We start from the raw sequence: 13229 nt of genomic DNA, 5'->3' as shown, positions 1-13229 counted from the left end.
AAGAGTAGAAGACAATCCTATACTTAGAAACAGATACCTCCTTTACAGTTAGTTTGCAATACTCACAATGTGCTTAATTAAACAAGTTGTTAGGTGTAGATATATTTTAGGTCAATACTTCTTTATATATAAGCTAACAATGGCTCTTTTGGTAGGGAGCAGAGCTTTTTTTGAGCAGGAACGCACAGGAATACAGTTTTGGCTGGCTTGACACCAGGGGTGTGGCCTAATATACAAATGAATTCCTGCTGGGCTTTTTTGTAGAAAAACAGTTGTGACATCATGGGGTGTGGCCTAAGATGCAAATGAGTTCCTACTGGACTTTTTCTACCAAAAAAGCCCTGGGAAAGAGAATCTTAGAACCATGTTAATACAATACTATCTTAAAGAAATGAAATGTAAAAATAAATACTGTTTTCTCACACAACTTACCTTGCAGTCACAATCCTGTTCCCTCGGCAGCGTCTGGTCGGATCTCCCACCATCTGCGCCGAAGTTACAAGAAGTGCTGCGGCTTTTGCGTAGCAAACATAAACCGCTAAAACGCAGTTTACGTTTGCTACGCAAAAGCCGTGGCACTTCCTGTAACTCCGGCACAGATGGTGGGAAATCCGACAGACGCTGCGGAGGGAACAGGATTGTGACTGCGAGGTAAGCTATGTGCGAAAACGGTCAATATCTTTAGCTCACAGTCTTAATATCGGTGGGGGGATTTTGCTGGCAAGCAGCCATTCCTTGTCAAGGTTGAAAAACATAATTAAAAGAATTGTCTGTTTCTACTCAGAAAGAGGCGAGGGGCTTTACTCATGGAGGCTCATGGATCATTGTGCCTTATACCTCGTTTGAATATTTATTAAGACTAGCAACAATTTTTCTTGGGTCGGGGGGAGGTTACTCTACATCCATCTCCCTCTCAGCCAATCAGTCTTTCTTGATCTGGTGAGGGGGGGAGAAGCAGGTAGAAGCCTCCCCCCTGAGAAATTTTTAAGAGGACAGTGGAGCCTGTAGCAAAAGAGATAGGGGTGAGAAGCTCAAGTGTCCTTTTAAAACGTCCCCCTGATATTTAGCCATTCATACTGGAGGAGGACTCCTTCCCAATCTGAGCTCCCGTTCTGCTTTTGCTTCCTCCCCCCCGCCCCGCCCCCACCTCACTCTGGTTATCAGCCAATCTGTCTCTCACTGTTGATGTGGCAGGGCCTGGAGTAGATTCCTGCAGCAGCCATTTCAAAAGGTATTGGGGTAGGCTTGCCAATCCCCAGGTCCCAGCGGGGGTTTTTCCGCTTTCCCAGGCTCCTTCCCGCCCCCAGTCAGCTGGCCAGTGGGGGGAAGCCCCGCCCCCAGAGGACCATGTGCCTTTCTACCTCTGGAGGCTTCAGTCTCCGATTGAAAGGCTTCCTCTTGGGATGGTGTGTCTGTGTTGCTGTGAAGAAGTTGGCAGCAACTCGTGAGTAGGGAGGCCAATCCCCTGCATCAGATTTGCCAGAAAGGGGTGGGGGGGGTAGGGAAACGTCTGCTGAGCACTTCATTATTCCCTATGTGGAGATTGATTCTCATAGGGTATAATGGGGAATTGATCTGGAGGTTTCGGGGGCTCTGGGGGAACTGTTTTTTGAGGTAGAGGCACCAAATTTTCAGTATAGTATCTAGTGGCTCTCCCCAAAGTACCCCCCAAGTTTCAAAACAATTGGACCAGGGGGTCCAATTCTATGAGCCCAAAAAGAAGGTGCCCCTATTCTTCATTATTTCCTATAGAAGGAAGACATTTAAAAAGGTGTGCTATCCCTTTAAATGTGATGGCCAGAACTCTCTTGGAGTTCAATTACGCTTGTCACACCCTTGTTCCTGGCTCCGCCCCCAGTGTCTCCTGGCTCCACCCCCAAAGTTTCCTGGCTGCACCCCCAAAGTCCCCAAATATTTCTTGAATTGGACTTGGCAACCCTACATGGGGGGAGGGGAAATTCAACCCTCGCTGAGCTTTAAAAAAAACTGCAGACCCATGGAGTCCTCTGAGTCTGTAGAAAAGTTGGGGGGAAGTTTGCCCTCTGAGGAAATACATATCTGCAGTCAGAGGGGACTGTTCAGAATTAGATATATAGGTATATGGCTAGGTCTTAAGTAATGTGTTACTTATTGTAATTGGGGAAGCTGGGAATCACACTGTATAAAACAGTTCTTCTGTGTTTATTTACTGCAGAAGGTTTATATCGCACTTCAGTTTTTACAGATGTCACTTTACAGTTTTCACTGTCTTGCTTTCTAAGATGTCTGTTGTCATTGTTAAATTTGCTTTGCAGATGGGGAAATGAAACTGTGAGAAAGCAGTTTGCCCATGATGTAGACAGTTGGGTTTGATAATGATGTAGCCTGAGCCAATATTTGCAACACAACTGAATTGCTTTACATTCCAATATCTTTTTCGTAGCGTTATCAGTTCTTTCGTAAGTGAAAAGTGTGCAACAGTTACTGCATTACCATATAGAGTTGCCAAGTTCAATTCAAGAAATATCTGGGGACTTTGGGGGTGGAGTGAGGAGCAAGGTTGTGATAAGCAGAAATGAACTCCAAAGGGAGTTCTGGCCATCACATTTAAAGGGACTACACACCTTTTCAACGCCTTTCCTCCGCTGGAAATAATGAAGGATAGGGACACCTTCTTTTGGGGCTCATAGAATTGGACCCCCTGGTCCTATCCTTTTGAATCTTGGAGGGTGTTTTGAGGAGAGGAACTGGATGCTATGCTGCAAATTTGGTGCCTCTATCTAAAAAAACAGCCCCCCCCACAAAGTCCCAAATAAATAAATAAATACCTGCAGATCAATTCTCCATTATACTCTGTGGGAATCAGTCTCCATAGGGAATAATGGAGTGCCCAGCAGACATTTTCCTCCCCCCCTCCCCCCGCTTTCTGATGACTCTGAAGCAGGGGGAGGGCCTCCAAACTGGGGAATCTTCTGCCCCCACCTGGGGATTGGCAACCCTATTGCCATAGGATTCTCATATATAAGTACTTCAACCAGCAAAGAATGTGACTATCCTCCAAGACAGACATGAGTTTCCCATATGGTGTGGATTCACAAGAGTCTAATCTAATACTGCTTCCAAAGCAGATCTTTAGTCAGGATCTGGATGGGAGGCCATCTGGTAGCTTCATGTCAGAGCTCTAATCCTACCTCCAGGCTGGGAAATTTGTGGAGATCTGGAGGTGAAGCAAGAAGAGGGCAGGTTTTAGGGAGAGGAGGGACCTCAACTGCATATAAAGCCTTAGAGTCCACCATCCAAAGCGGCCATTTTCTCTAGGTGAACTGATTTCTATCATCTGGAGAGCTCCAGGCCTCACTTAGAAGCTTATTAGCCACCCTAGAGTAGTAGTAGAAGAAGAAGATATTGGATTTATATCCCGCCCTCCACTTCGAAGAGTCTCAGAGCGGCTCACAATCTCCTTTACCTTCCTCCCCCACAACAGACACCCTGTGAGGTGGGTGGGGCTGGAGAGGGCTCTCCCAGCAGCTGCCCTTTCAAGGACAACCTCTGCCAGAGCTATGGCTGACCCAAGGCCATGCTAGCAGGTGCAAGTGGAGGAGTGGGGAATCAAACCCAGTTCTCCCAGATAAGAGTCTGCGTACTTAACCACTACACCAAACTGGCTCTCCAGATTACAGTAAGAAGCGAGAGCATACAAAACAACTGTGGAACATTAACGGAATACCATTCGATAAAGAGAAATGTCACTATTAAATACAGTTCAAAAACTTTTTGGAGCCGAAACAGCTATAGAAGAAATTCTCATATCCAGAACTCCATATATTTCATAATACTACAATCCCCACATACAAATCACTTCAGCAATTCAATACAAAATTTATCAAAATCTCCACTCCATTCGCATTCATACGTGCATGTCAATTTCTGACTTCGGAAGCTTCAAAGATCGGCCCGCTCCCGCGGGACGAATTAAAGTGCTAGTGCTCACAATGATTTCATAGCGATATATTTCTTTGCAGTCTCTGGAAGTTCTTTTTTTCTTTCCAAACAGCATATTTAATAGCGTCATATATTCAAAAATATGACATTCGAAAAGCGGGTGCAGCAAAAGCCTCTGATGAGAACGCTAGCATGTGTTACTTTTCCCGATCGACCCTTCCTCGAAGGGGCATCTCTCACTCATCACTCCACAACAGACCACTCACACAGCACTATGCGTGGAGAAGATTCTTCTAATAAATTTTGTATTTGATCGCCGAAGTGATTTGTATATGGGGATTGTAGTATTATGAAATATATGGAGTTTTGGATATGAGAATTTATTTTGTAGCTGTTTCGGCTCCAAAAAGTTTTTGAACTGTATTTAATAGTGACATTTCTCTTTATTGAATGGCATTTCGTTAATATTCCATAGTTGCTTTGTATGCTCTCCCACCTGGAAGCTGGCAATCTTTTTGACCCCAAAGAAAGGGCTGCTTAAAAATGTAACAAATCCTACAGAGTTCAGGAGATCTATTTTGGTGCTGGAAGCTAATGCTGCAATGCATATACAAGGAAGGAGCTGGGTAAGTCTTTTATTAATCATGTTTGTACTACAGAAATTTATAATATTGAAATCAGCCTGTGTGACTGAAATTTTATTGTATGGACACATATTGAGGATGTTGTCTGTACGTCTGTCTTAGTTGATCCATGATAATAACAAATAAAGATTGATTGGCAGCTAGTAGTTCACTCCGTCATTATAAATCTGATGTAAGCATCTCATATGTGGTTTTGTTTAAGACATTTCTAGGTGACAGAGTCCTTGTGAAATAAAATATGTCCTAGGAAATCATCACATAGATTCAGAAGATTATGTGAAGTTTTAAAAATCATCTCTATGTTTTCATAGATCACATTCCTAATGTGGCATTTTGTATTGATTGTTATGTTTTCAGCATTGCCACAAATTGTAGTGATTATTCTTGCAATAATTGGGAAATGTTTCTGTGGAGTGTGGTTTCCAAATAATGTTTTTGTTTGTCTGTTTCTAATTTAGGAAGCTGCATGTTGGGCTTTGAACAACCTCCTTATGTATCAATCACGTCTTCATGAGAAGATTGGAGATGAAGAGAAAAAGTCAGTTATCTGAACTGAATGCCTGGAAATGTGACACACACACACTCTTTGTCCAGATATATAGCTCGGAGCGTTTTGTCCCACTGTCTGACACACAATCGGAACTCGAGGCTATCTTAAGACAGATGGCACTAGTGTTTGTTCACAAGTTGCATTGTTCTGCAGTGTTTATATTACAAAAAGCATGGAACAGAATGCATGAAAACTGCACAGCTGCCTTTCTTTAGCTTTGTGGCTATGCCAGGAAGCCAGTATGTGTATGGATTTCCAAATACATTACCGGAGCAAAGAGGGACACTAGGGTTCTTTCTGACATGAACAGTGTAAGGCAGTGGTGTCAAATTAAATTTGTTACAAGGGTCAGATCTGATATTAATGTCAGTTTGTCAGGCTGGGCCATGTGTACCATAAAATGTAACACAACGTACCAGAGAGATAAACTTTATAAAGATTATTTCAGATGTCAAATAGCAATAGCAGGCTTGATTGAATTAGGTGTAATATGCAGAGGGATAGTAGAGGTGGAGATATCTGTATTGGTAATGAGACAGGAAACCTAGGTCTCAGTTTGGTCCAGGAGGAGTCAATCTAGGAGGATGTAAAGAATAAGTGGAAATAAGTTGAAGGACGTGAGCAGTGACTCATGAAAGCCCGTATCCTATCACAACTCTACCACAAATCTTGTTGGTCTTTAAAGCAGAACTGGACTGTTACTTTTCCTGCTGCTATTAGAAACCCCAGCATTCAAAAACCAGCGGGGGAACATTTTAATCTTCCAGGACATTCAGTTGCTGACCTAAGAGCGGCAGTTCTCTCACAGAGGCATTTCAATGGGAAATTAGAAGGAAAGACTGCTGAATTGTAGCTGATAATGAAGCTCAAGACAATGCGTCCTCCTGGACTGAATTGCAACTTAGGCTTGCCCTTCCCTATGCCTGCTATTGCCATTTAACGTCTGAAATTACTTCACTCTCCAAGATATAAGGAGAGGTGGACTCACATTCTAGTCATATCTGGAAAAATGAGCAGTGACTCGTGAAAGCTCATGGCCAGCCACAAATTTTGTTAGTTGTTAAAGGTGCTGTTGGGCTCTTGCACCCTTCCACTAATAAAGATAGGAAGCTGTGCCGTTAGCTTTTTTCCCCTCCCACCCATTAGAGCTGGAAAGGGTCTCTCTCTCTCTGGCTCTTTCACCTTCCCTCTCTCTTCCCCTCCCTCTCTCTCCCCCCCACTAATAAAGATTGTAAGCTGTGCTGTTATGTCCCCCTCCTCTGTTAGAAATGGAAAGGGGAATCTCTCTCTGACTCATTCCTTCCCCTCTCTTCTTCTCCAAAGGAGGAGGAGGAGCACTCAGCCAACTGAGGGAAGGGAGAGGAAATAGCTGGGCAAAACCAAGCTGCAAATCAGGAAGCTGGCGAGAGCCAGTTGCTCACAGGCCAGATAGGAGCCCGATAGGGGCCAGTTCCTGTCTGTGGGCTGTATGTCTGACATCCTTCGTGCAGTGTATGATAAGCCTTTTCCCTACCCCACCCACCTAGGTACCATGGAAGTCAAGTACCTGTGTCATTCTATGCCCCAGTTTCTTCCCCCAGTGAGTTGCTTCAGTGGGCTTTCCCAGGAAGGTGTGACAAAACAGTGGAAGAAAGTATCAGCCTTTGCTCCTGGAATGGCACATTAGCCCAGAATGCACTGTGATCCCTTGATACGAGGAGAACGAGAGTCAGCATTCACAGACCTTTGTTTTGATTTATGACACTTTTCTTTTTTTGTTAATCTTGTTTTAGGTTCCCAGCACACAGAGAGATGATGCTAGCCATGTTAGTGCATTCCAGCTCAAAAGAGGTGTTTCAAGCAGCTGCAAATGCCCTGGCAACTCTATCAGAACAAGATGGTAAAAGAGAATTCAGTGGGAGAGGAAGTGGGAAATGAGCCAGGCGTATTTTGACAGTACCAATCTCTGCTCCATTTGTTTGCTTTAGGCAAAAACTAAAAAAAAAGAGAAGAAGTGAGGTGCTTGTGTTCCTGTACAAGTTTTATTTACATTTTTTTCTGATTGTAGTAGGTATTAGGAAAATCCTCTTGGCAAAAGGAATACACATGAATGTGCTGGAGATAATGAAGAAGTACATCTCCCCTGAAGTCGCAGAAAGCGCTTGCAGATTACTGTACCATACATTTGAGGGAAGGTAAAAACGTTCGTGGGTGGGCTGAGTTGAAAACTTAGTTAAGGCTGTTTTGCACTTTTCGCATAGATACGATTTGTAATGACTCTTGACTTACTGCACCTCACCTGTCTATCTTGGCTGCTGTTTTCCACACTGTCACAAACTTATTTTAAAAAAACCCAAAACAAACCAGGGTTGGGAGTGTTGGGGTAGAAATCCTGAGGTGGGCAGCAGCACACAAGTAACACTGCCATGTGATGACAGCCACAGTATGGAGCAACTTGTCAAATGGCTTCTACGTGGCAGCTGACTGATGTGATGTTTGAACAGCAGCCCCCTCCTTGCACCATCAACACCTGTTTTTGAAAGTCCAAAGAGTTTTTCAGCTTTACTGTTTGTTGTATGGCCCACATCGGAACTGTTGTTCAAGAAACACCAAGTCCAAAGCTTGTGAGCAGAGAACTAATCGTGTGGATCTCTGCATCTCAACAGAGAATAATGAAGTAGATGTTGTTCAGGCTCAGAGGCATGTTAGGATCATAAGTAGGGTGGCCAAGTCCCATTTGAGAAATATCTGGGGACTTTTGGGGTTGAGCCAGGAGACAGTGGGGGTGGAGCCAGGAACAAGGGTGTGACAAGAATAATTGAACTCCAAAGGGAGTTCTGGCCATCCCATTTAAAGCACACCTTTTGAATGCCTTCCCTCAGCTGGAATTAATGAAAGATGGGGAACTTTTGTTGGGGGGACTCATAGAATTGGATCCTCTGGTCCAATCCTTTTGAAACTTGGGGGGTGTTTTGAGGAGAGGCATTGGATGCCATGCTGAAATTTTGGTGCCTCTACCTCAAAGAACAGCCCTCCCCAAGAGTCCCATCATACCCTATGGGAATTGGTCTCCATAGGGAGTAATGGAGTGCCCAGAAGACATTTCCCTCCCCCCCTCCCCACTTTCTGATGACCCTGAAGCGGGGGGAGGGCCTCCAAACCAGGATTAGGCAACCCTAGTTTAAGTGAGCAGATGTTGTTTTTTAAAAATATGGTTTAGTTCATAAAAAGGAAAAAATATTACAGACTGATTTTTAATGTGTTGGTGAGAAATGTGGTATTCAATTGTTTCCCTGATTGATCTTTTCAGTTGCCCTCCTTTGGATATAATGACAGTGGCCGCATCCAGAGTTGTAAACATTATGAGGAGGCATAAAAAATTGTCATCTGTGCAGCTAGAAGCACTTCGAATTATATTACATTTTATGAATCCACGTAAGTACAGTCATGGTGGATATTAGCGTAACTGTAAGCCAAATGAAAGCAGCCCTGTGGCACAGAGTGGTAAAGGTGCAATACTGTAGTCCGAGATCTCTGCTCACAACCTGAGTTCAATGCCGGCAGAAGCTGGGTTCAGGTAGCCAGCTCGATTGATTCAGCCTTCCGAGATTGGTAAAATGAGTACCCAGCTTGCTGGGGGGGAAAAGTGTAGATGACTGGGGAAGGCAATGGCAAACCACCCCCATAAAAAGTCTGTCGTGAAAACGTCGTGATGTGACATCACCCCATGGGGCGGTAACGACTTGGTGCTTGCACAGGGGACCTTTACCTTAAGCCAAATGAGCAGGGATTTTTTTTGAGCCGGAACTTGCAGGAACAGAGTTCTGGCTGGCTCAGAGAGCCTTCCGGCAGGCTTGGAGAAAAGGCAGGCACTTAGGGAACTGTCTCTTGAAGTGTCTGCCCTCTCCAAGCCTGCTTTCTCCATTCATGTGCCTTGGAGAAAGCAGGCATTTAGTAAGACTGCTAAGTGCCTGCCTCCTAGTCTTGCCAGTCCTCAGGTCCTAATTTTGGAGGCTCCTCCCCTCCACCAGTCAGCTAGGCTGTGGGGAAAACCCCAACCCCACAGCCACCATGAGCCTCTGCAGGTCAGGAGGCTAGAAGCAGCCTGGGAAGGACTTCCTTTTTGGTAGGTGTGTGTGTGCCTTTAAGCATGTAGGAGTCTGACTGAACAGGGGCAGGGGAAGGCAGCAGAACAACATGGCTGCTCCTAGTGAACTCTGAAACTGTGAGTAAGAAATAGCAACTAGCCCAGTCCTTCCATTTGTTTTATATTCCTTTCAGAAGTCATTTGCGCTGTAAAATAGACTAAATAGTAAAATGGAACCTTTGGCTTCCCTGTGTTAGTCTGAAGAACTTGTTTGAAACTTGGTTACATTCAAGAACTCTCCTGTGTGGCTGTTGTGTTTATTTGGCTGCTCTCTGGGTGTGTGTCTTAATTCCTTGAGCTATCCTCAAGTTTCTTCTATATATCTTTTTTATATTATTAGTATTATTATAGTCTTTCCTTTTCAGAGTTCTTTCTACAGACCTTTGTGTTACTCTGCTTTAAATGGTTCTTAATACTTGGAGTGACTTCATTTGAATTGAACATGGTTATTTCACCTTTGTCACAGTCATTACTCTTATGTTTTTTCCTTTTGCTTTGGGCAGGAAAAAGTTAAATAACTATTTGGATGATTTGTAGTCTGCTTGTGAATGTTCTCTCTTTTAAGGAAAGGAAAGGTCCCCTTTGCAAGCACCAATCGTTTCCGACTCTGGAGTGACGTTGCTTTCACAACGTTTTCACGGCAGACTTTTTACGGGGTGGTTTGCCATTGCTTTCCCCAGTCATCTACACTTTCCCCCCAGCAAGCTGGGTACTCATTTTACCGATCTTGGAAGGATGGAAGACTGAGTCAACCTTGAGCCGGCTACCTGAAAACCCAGCTTCCGCCGGGGATTGAACTCAGGTCGTGAGCAGAGCTTTAGGACTACAGTACTGCAGCTCTAACACTGTGCCATGGGGCTCTTTCTCTCTCTTTTAAACATTATATTTAAATATCTTCTTCAGGTACCCCTTTACTTACCGAGTGAGCTTCTAATTGGTAGTCAGCCTTTGAAAACAGTTTCAAATATTCAAATAACTGTTCTAGAAATATTAATTTCTCCCCTCAGGTTTCATTTTTTAATATACATTTGTGTTTTCCACTGGTATTAGTGCCTTATTATTTCCTTTCCTTTCGTACCCTTAGCAGCTCTTTGATTTAAGAAACTCATTGATTCCAGAATCTTGAGCAAACAAAAGACACATTTCATTTTTTTTAATGAAAGCGCTAAAAGGACTGAGACAAATTTCACGATTGTTAGAGTGTTCTTACTGAGCCAAAGAGTCAGGTTTTCTGCAGTATTAGGGAGGGGGGCGCTTCTGATTTTAAATGAAACATTTCCTCCTTTTTATATTTTTGCTTTATAATTAATTTCCCATGTTTTGAAGGTATATTAAAAACCCTTCTATGTCAGCTTCCTTTATTCCTCAGAGTATGTTCAGAAATTTAATCACACACATTCCTGAGTTTCCCAGTGTTGTGTTTCCTCTGTTTAAAAAATTAGCAACGTGGCAACCTTTGATAACTGTGTTGGAAACTGCTTTAAAGCTAAGGTACATGAGGTGTTTGTCTACTGGAGTGACTAGAGTGCCTACTCTCTCTAGAATGTCCAGCATCAATCACCAGAAACTCTATGAGGTGGCCATGGCTGGATGACACCCTTCTGGTGATGTCAGGGGATGTGGTCTAATATGCTAATGAGTTCCTGCTGGGCTTTTTCTACAAAAAAAGCTCTGCAAATGAGTGAATATAAGGAGTTCATATTCAACTGTTCATTTTAATATTCCCCAATGGGATCAAAAAGGAAGAAACATGGTGACCCCAGTTTTATGAATTTGAAGTTGTTTGCTTCATCACTTTTTAATAATTACAGTGAAGCAAAAATTGGAGCAGCATCTGCTAATGGGAAGACAAGCTAGCTTATTTGTAAGCCATGTGTAAATAACCAAAATTGTTTTATGACAAATAAAAGATATTCAGAAAATACATAGGTACAAACTGACCTTTATTTTATTGAGAAATATTCTCTATTGTTTTTTAAACTTCCAGAGTGGCTTCCTGTAAATATAGTTAAAACAGCACAATTGAAGATATTGGATTTATATCCCGCCCTCCACTCCGAAGAGTCTCAGAGCGGCTCACAATCTCCTTTCCCTTCCTCCCCCACAACAGACACCCTGTGAGGTAGATGAAGATATTGAATTTATATCCCGCCCTCCACTCCGAAGAGTCTCACAGCGGCTCACAATCTCCTTTCCCTTCCTCCCCCACAACAGGCACCCTGTGAGGTAGATGAAGATATTGGATTTATATCCCGCCCTCCACTCCGAAGAGTCTCACAGCGGCTCACAATCTCCTTTACCTTCCTCCCCCACAACAGGCACCCTGTGAGGTAGATGAAGATATTGGATTTATATCCCGCCCTCCACTCCGAAGAGTCTCAGAGCGGCTCACAATCTCCTTTAACTTCCTCCCCCACAACAGACACCCTGTGAGATGGGTGGGGCTGGAGAGAGCTCTCACAGCAACTGCCCTTTCAAGGACAACCTCTGCCAGAGCTATGGCTGACCCAAGGCCATGCCAGCAGGTGCAAGTGGAGGAGTGGGGAATCAAACCTGGTTCTCCCAATTAAGAGTCCGCACACTTAACCACTACACCAAACTGGCTCTTTAATTAACATTAAAGTGTACTTTGTGACTTAGGGAATTTCCATCATCTTGATACTGTTGCTGAAACGCCTTATCTGTGGTTACTTGTTGAATCTCTGATAGCAGATGAATAGACCATACACTGTCTCCTGTAGGTTGATTCATGTGGGAAAATTGAAGTATCTTCTACTTAGCCATTTAAGGCTTTCACATTCAAAATCAGCATCGGCACCATTCACAGTGTCTGGAGGCAAATTGTAAGCCATCAAAATCTTGTCAGGAGTGGGATAATGTCATTAAAGAGGTGTGCCTCTGTCAGTAACTAGGCAGCCACATTCTCCACCAAATGAAGCTTTCAAGAACTTCCCAGGGTCAGCTCATGTAGAGCATATTGCATTAGTCCAGTCTGGAAGTCACCTGAACATGTGTAACTGTCCAGGGCAGGCTTCTCTAGGACAGATCGTATTTGGTGAAAGGCATTCTGGCTACATCCTAGAGTAAGGCCTGGTCCAGGAGAACTGAAAAGAGCGTATAATGCCACCCAACTGGTTGTGTATACCTATTCCAGCATCAGCAAAATTCCCCAGTCAAAACCGCCTCTATCTTTAATCGGATTGCTTTTATCCAAATGATACCCACTCTGTTTAGCATCTTCCTTAGAAGTCGTAAAGGAGAGACAGAGCTGGATGTCATCCCCATACTGGAAACATCACACTGCAAAGCTCTGGACAGCCTCTCCATGGGGGTTTCATAGACATATTTAAATAGCATAGGAGGTAGATGGAACCTTGCAGGACTTTGCAAACCAAAGGCCAAAGGGAACAGCAGCAGCCTCCTCATCTCATCATTCAAACCTGCCTTGAGCCTGCTTGCAGGGAGGGCAGAATACAAATTGAATAAAATAAATACATCAACATTGAGAGAGGATAAGGGAGACGCAAGTAGCTGATTTTAGTCTAGGCCAGGGGGTATCAAACATGCTGCCCTCGTATCAGGGCTTGTATCGGGCCCCTGAACAACTGACTGTCATCTGCTTTCTTCTGCATAACAAGCTTGCTTTGCAGGGCTTGCTCAGTTGCACAGGAGCTACAACCTCTATTTTTCCAATGGCTGAGGCTCCTCCCTTGGGAGGAAAGGGGGGAGGAGGAAAGCTTGCTTTGCCAGGCTCTCTCAATCGCGCAGCAGAGCTACTGAGCCAAGCCTCTCTTCCTTCTGTTGGCTGAGGCTCCTCCGCCTCCTGGTCCCCTGAGGAAGGAAGAAAAGAGAAAGAGATTCCTTTGCCCAGTTCTCTGGATCCCATGGAAGAAATACAGAGAATAAGACCAACAAGTGCTAATGTTTTAATCATATTTTAAGGTTTTTTTTAACTTAATCTTAAATAGGTACACATATGGCCCGGCCC

General features: G+C 43.9%; 1 protein-coding gene across 2 annotated transcripts in view; it reads left to right on the top strand.

The window, feature by feature from the left end:
* Positions 1–13229, top strand: part of LRRK2 (leucine rich repeat kinase 2) — a 180643-nt gene that overhangs the window by 49998 nt on the left and 117416 nt on the right. For both annotated transcript variants that reach the window (XM_060244741.1, XM_060244742.1), the window contains exons 10-13: positions 5024–5103; positions 6888–6994; positions 7163–7289; positions 8405–8529. In XM_060244741.1, the coding sequence (XP_060100724.1) occupies positions 5024–5103; positions 6888–6994; positions 7163–7289; positions 8405–8529 (439 nt within the window). The remainder of the gene's footprint in view (positions 1–5023; positions 5104–6887; positions 6995–7162; positions 7290–8404; positions 8530–13229) is intronic.

Source organism: Heteronotia binoei, chromosome 8 (genome assembly GCF_032191835.1).
Source record: "Heteronotia binoei isolate CCM8104 ecotype False Entrance Well chromosome 8, APGP_CSIRO_Hbin_v1, whole genome shotgun sequence".
Lineage (NCBI taxonomy): Eukaryota > Metazoa > Chordata > Lepidosauria > Squamata > Gekkonidae > Heteronotia > Heteronotia binoei.
Note: the sequence above shows the minus strand (reverse complement) of the source record. Positions and strands in the feature narration are given on the sequence as shown.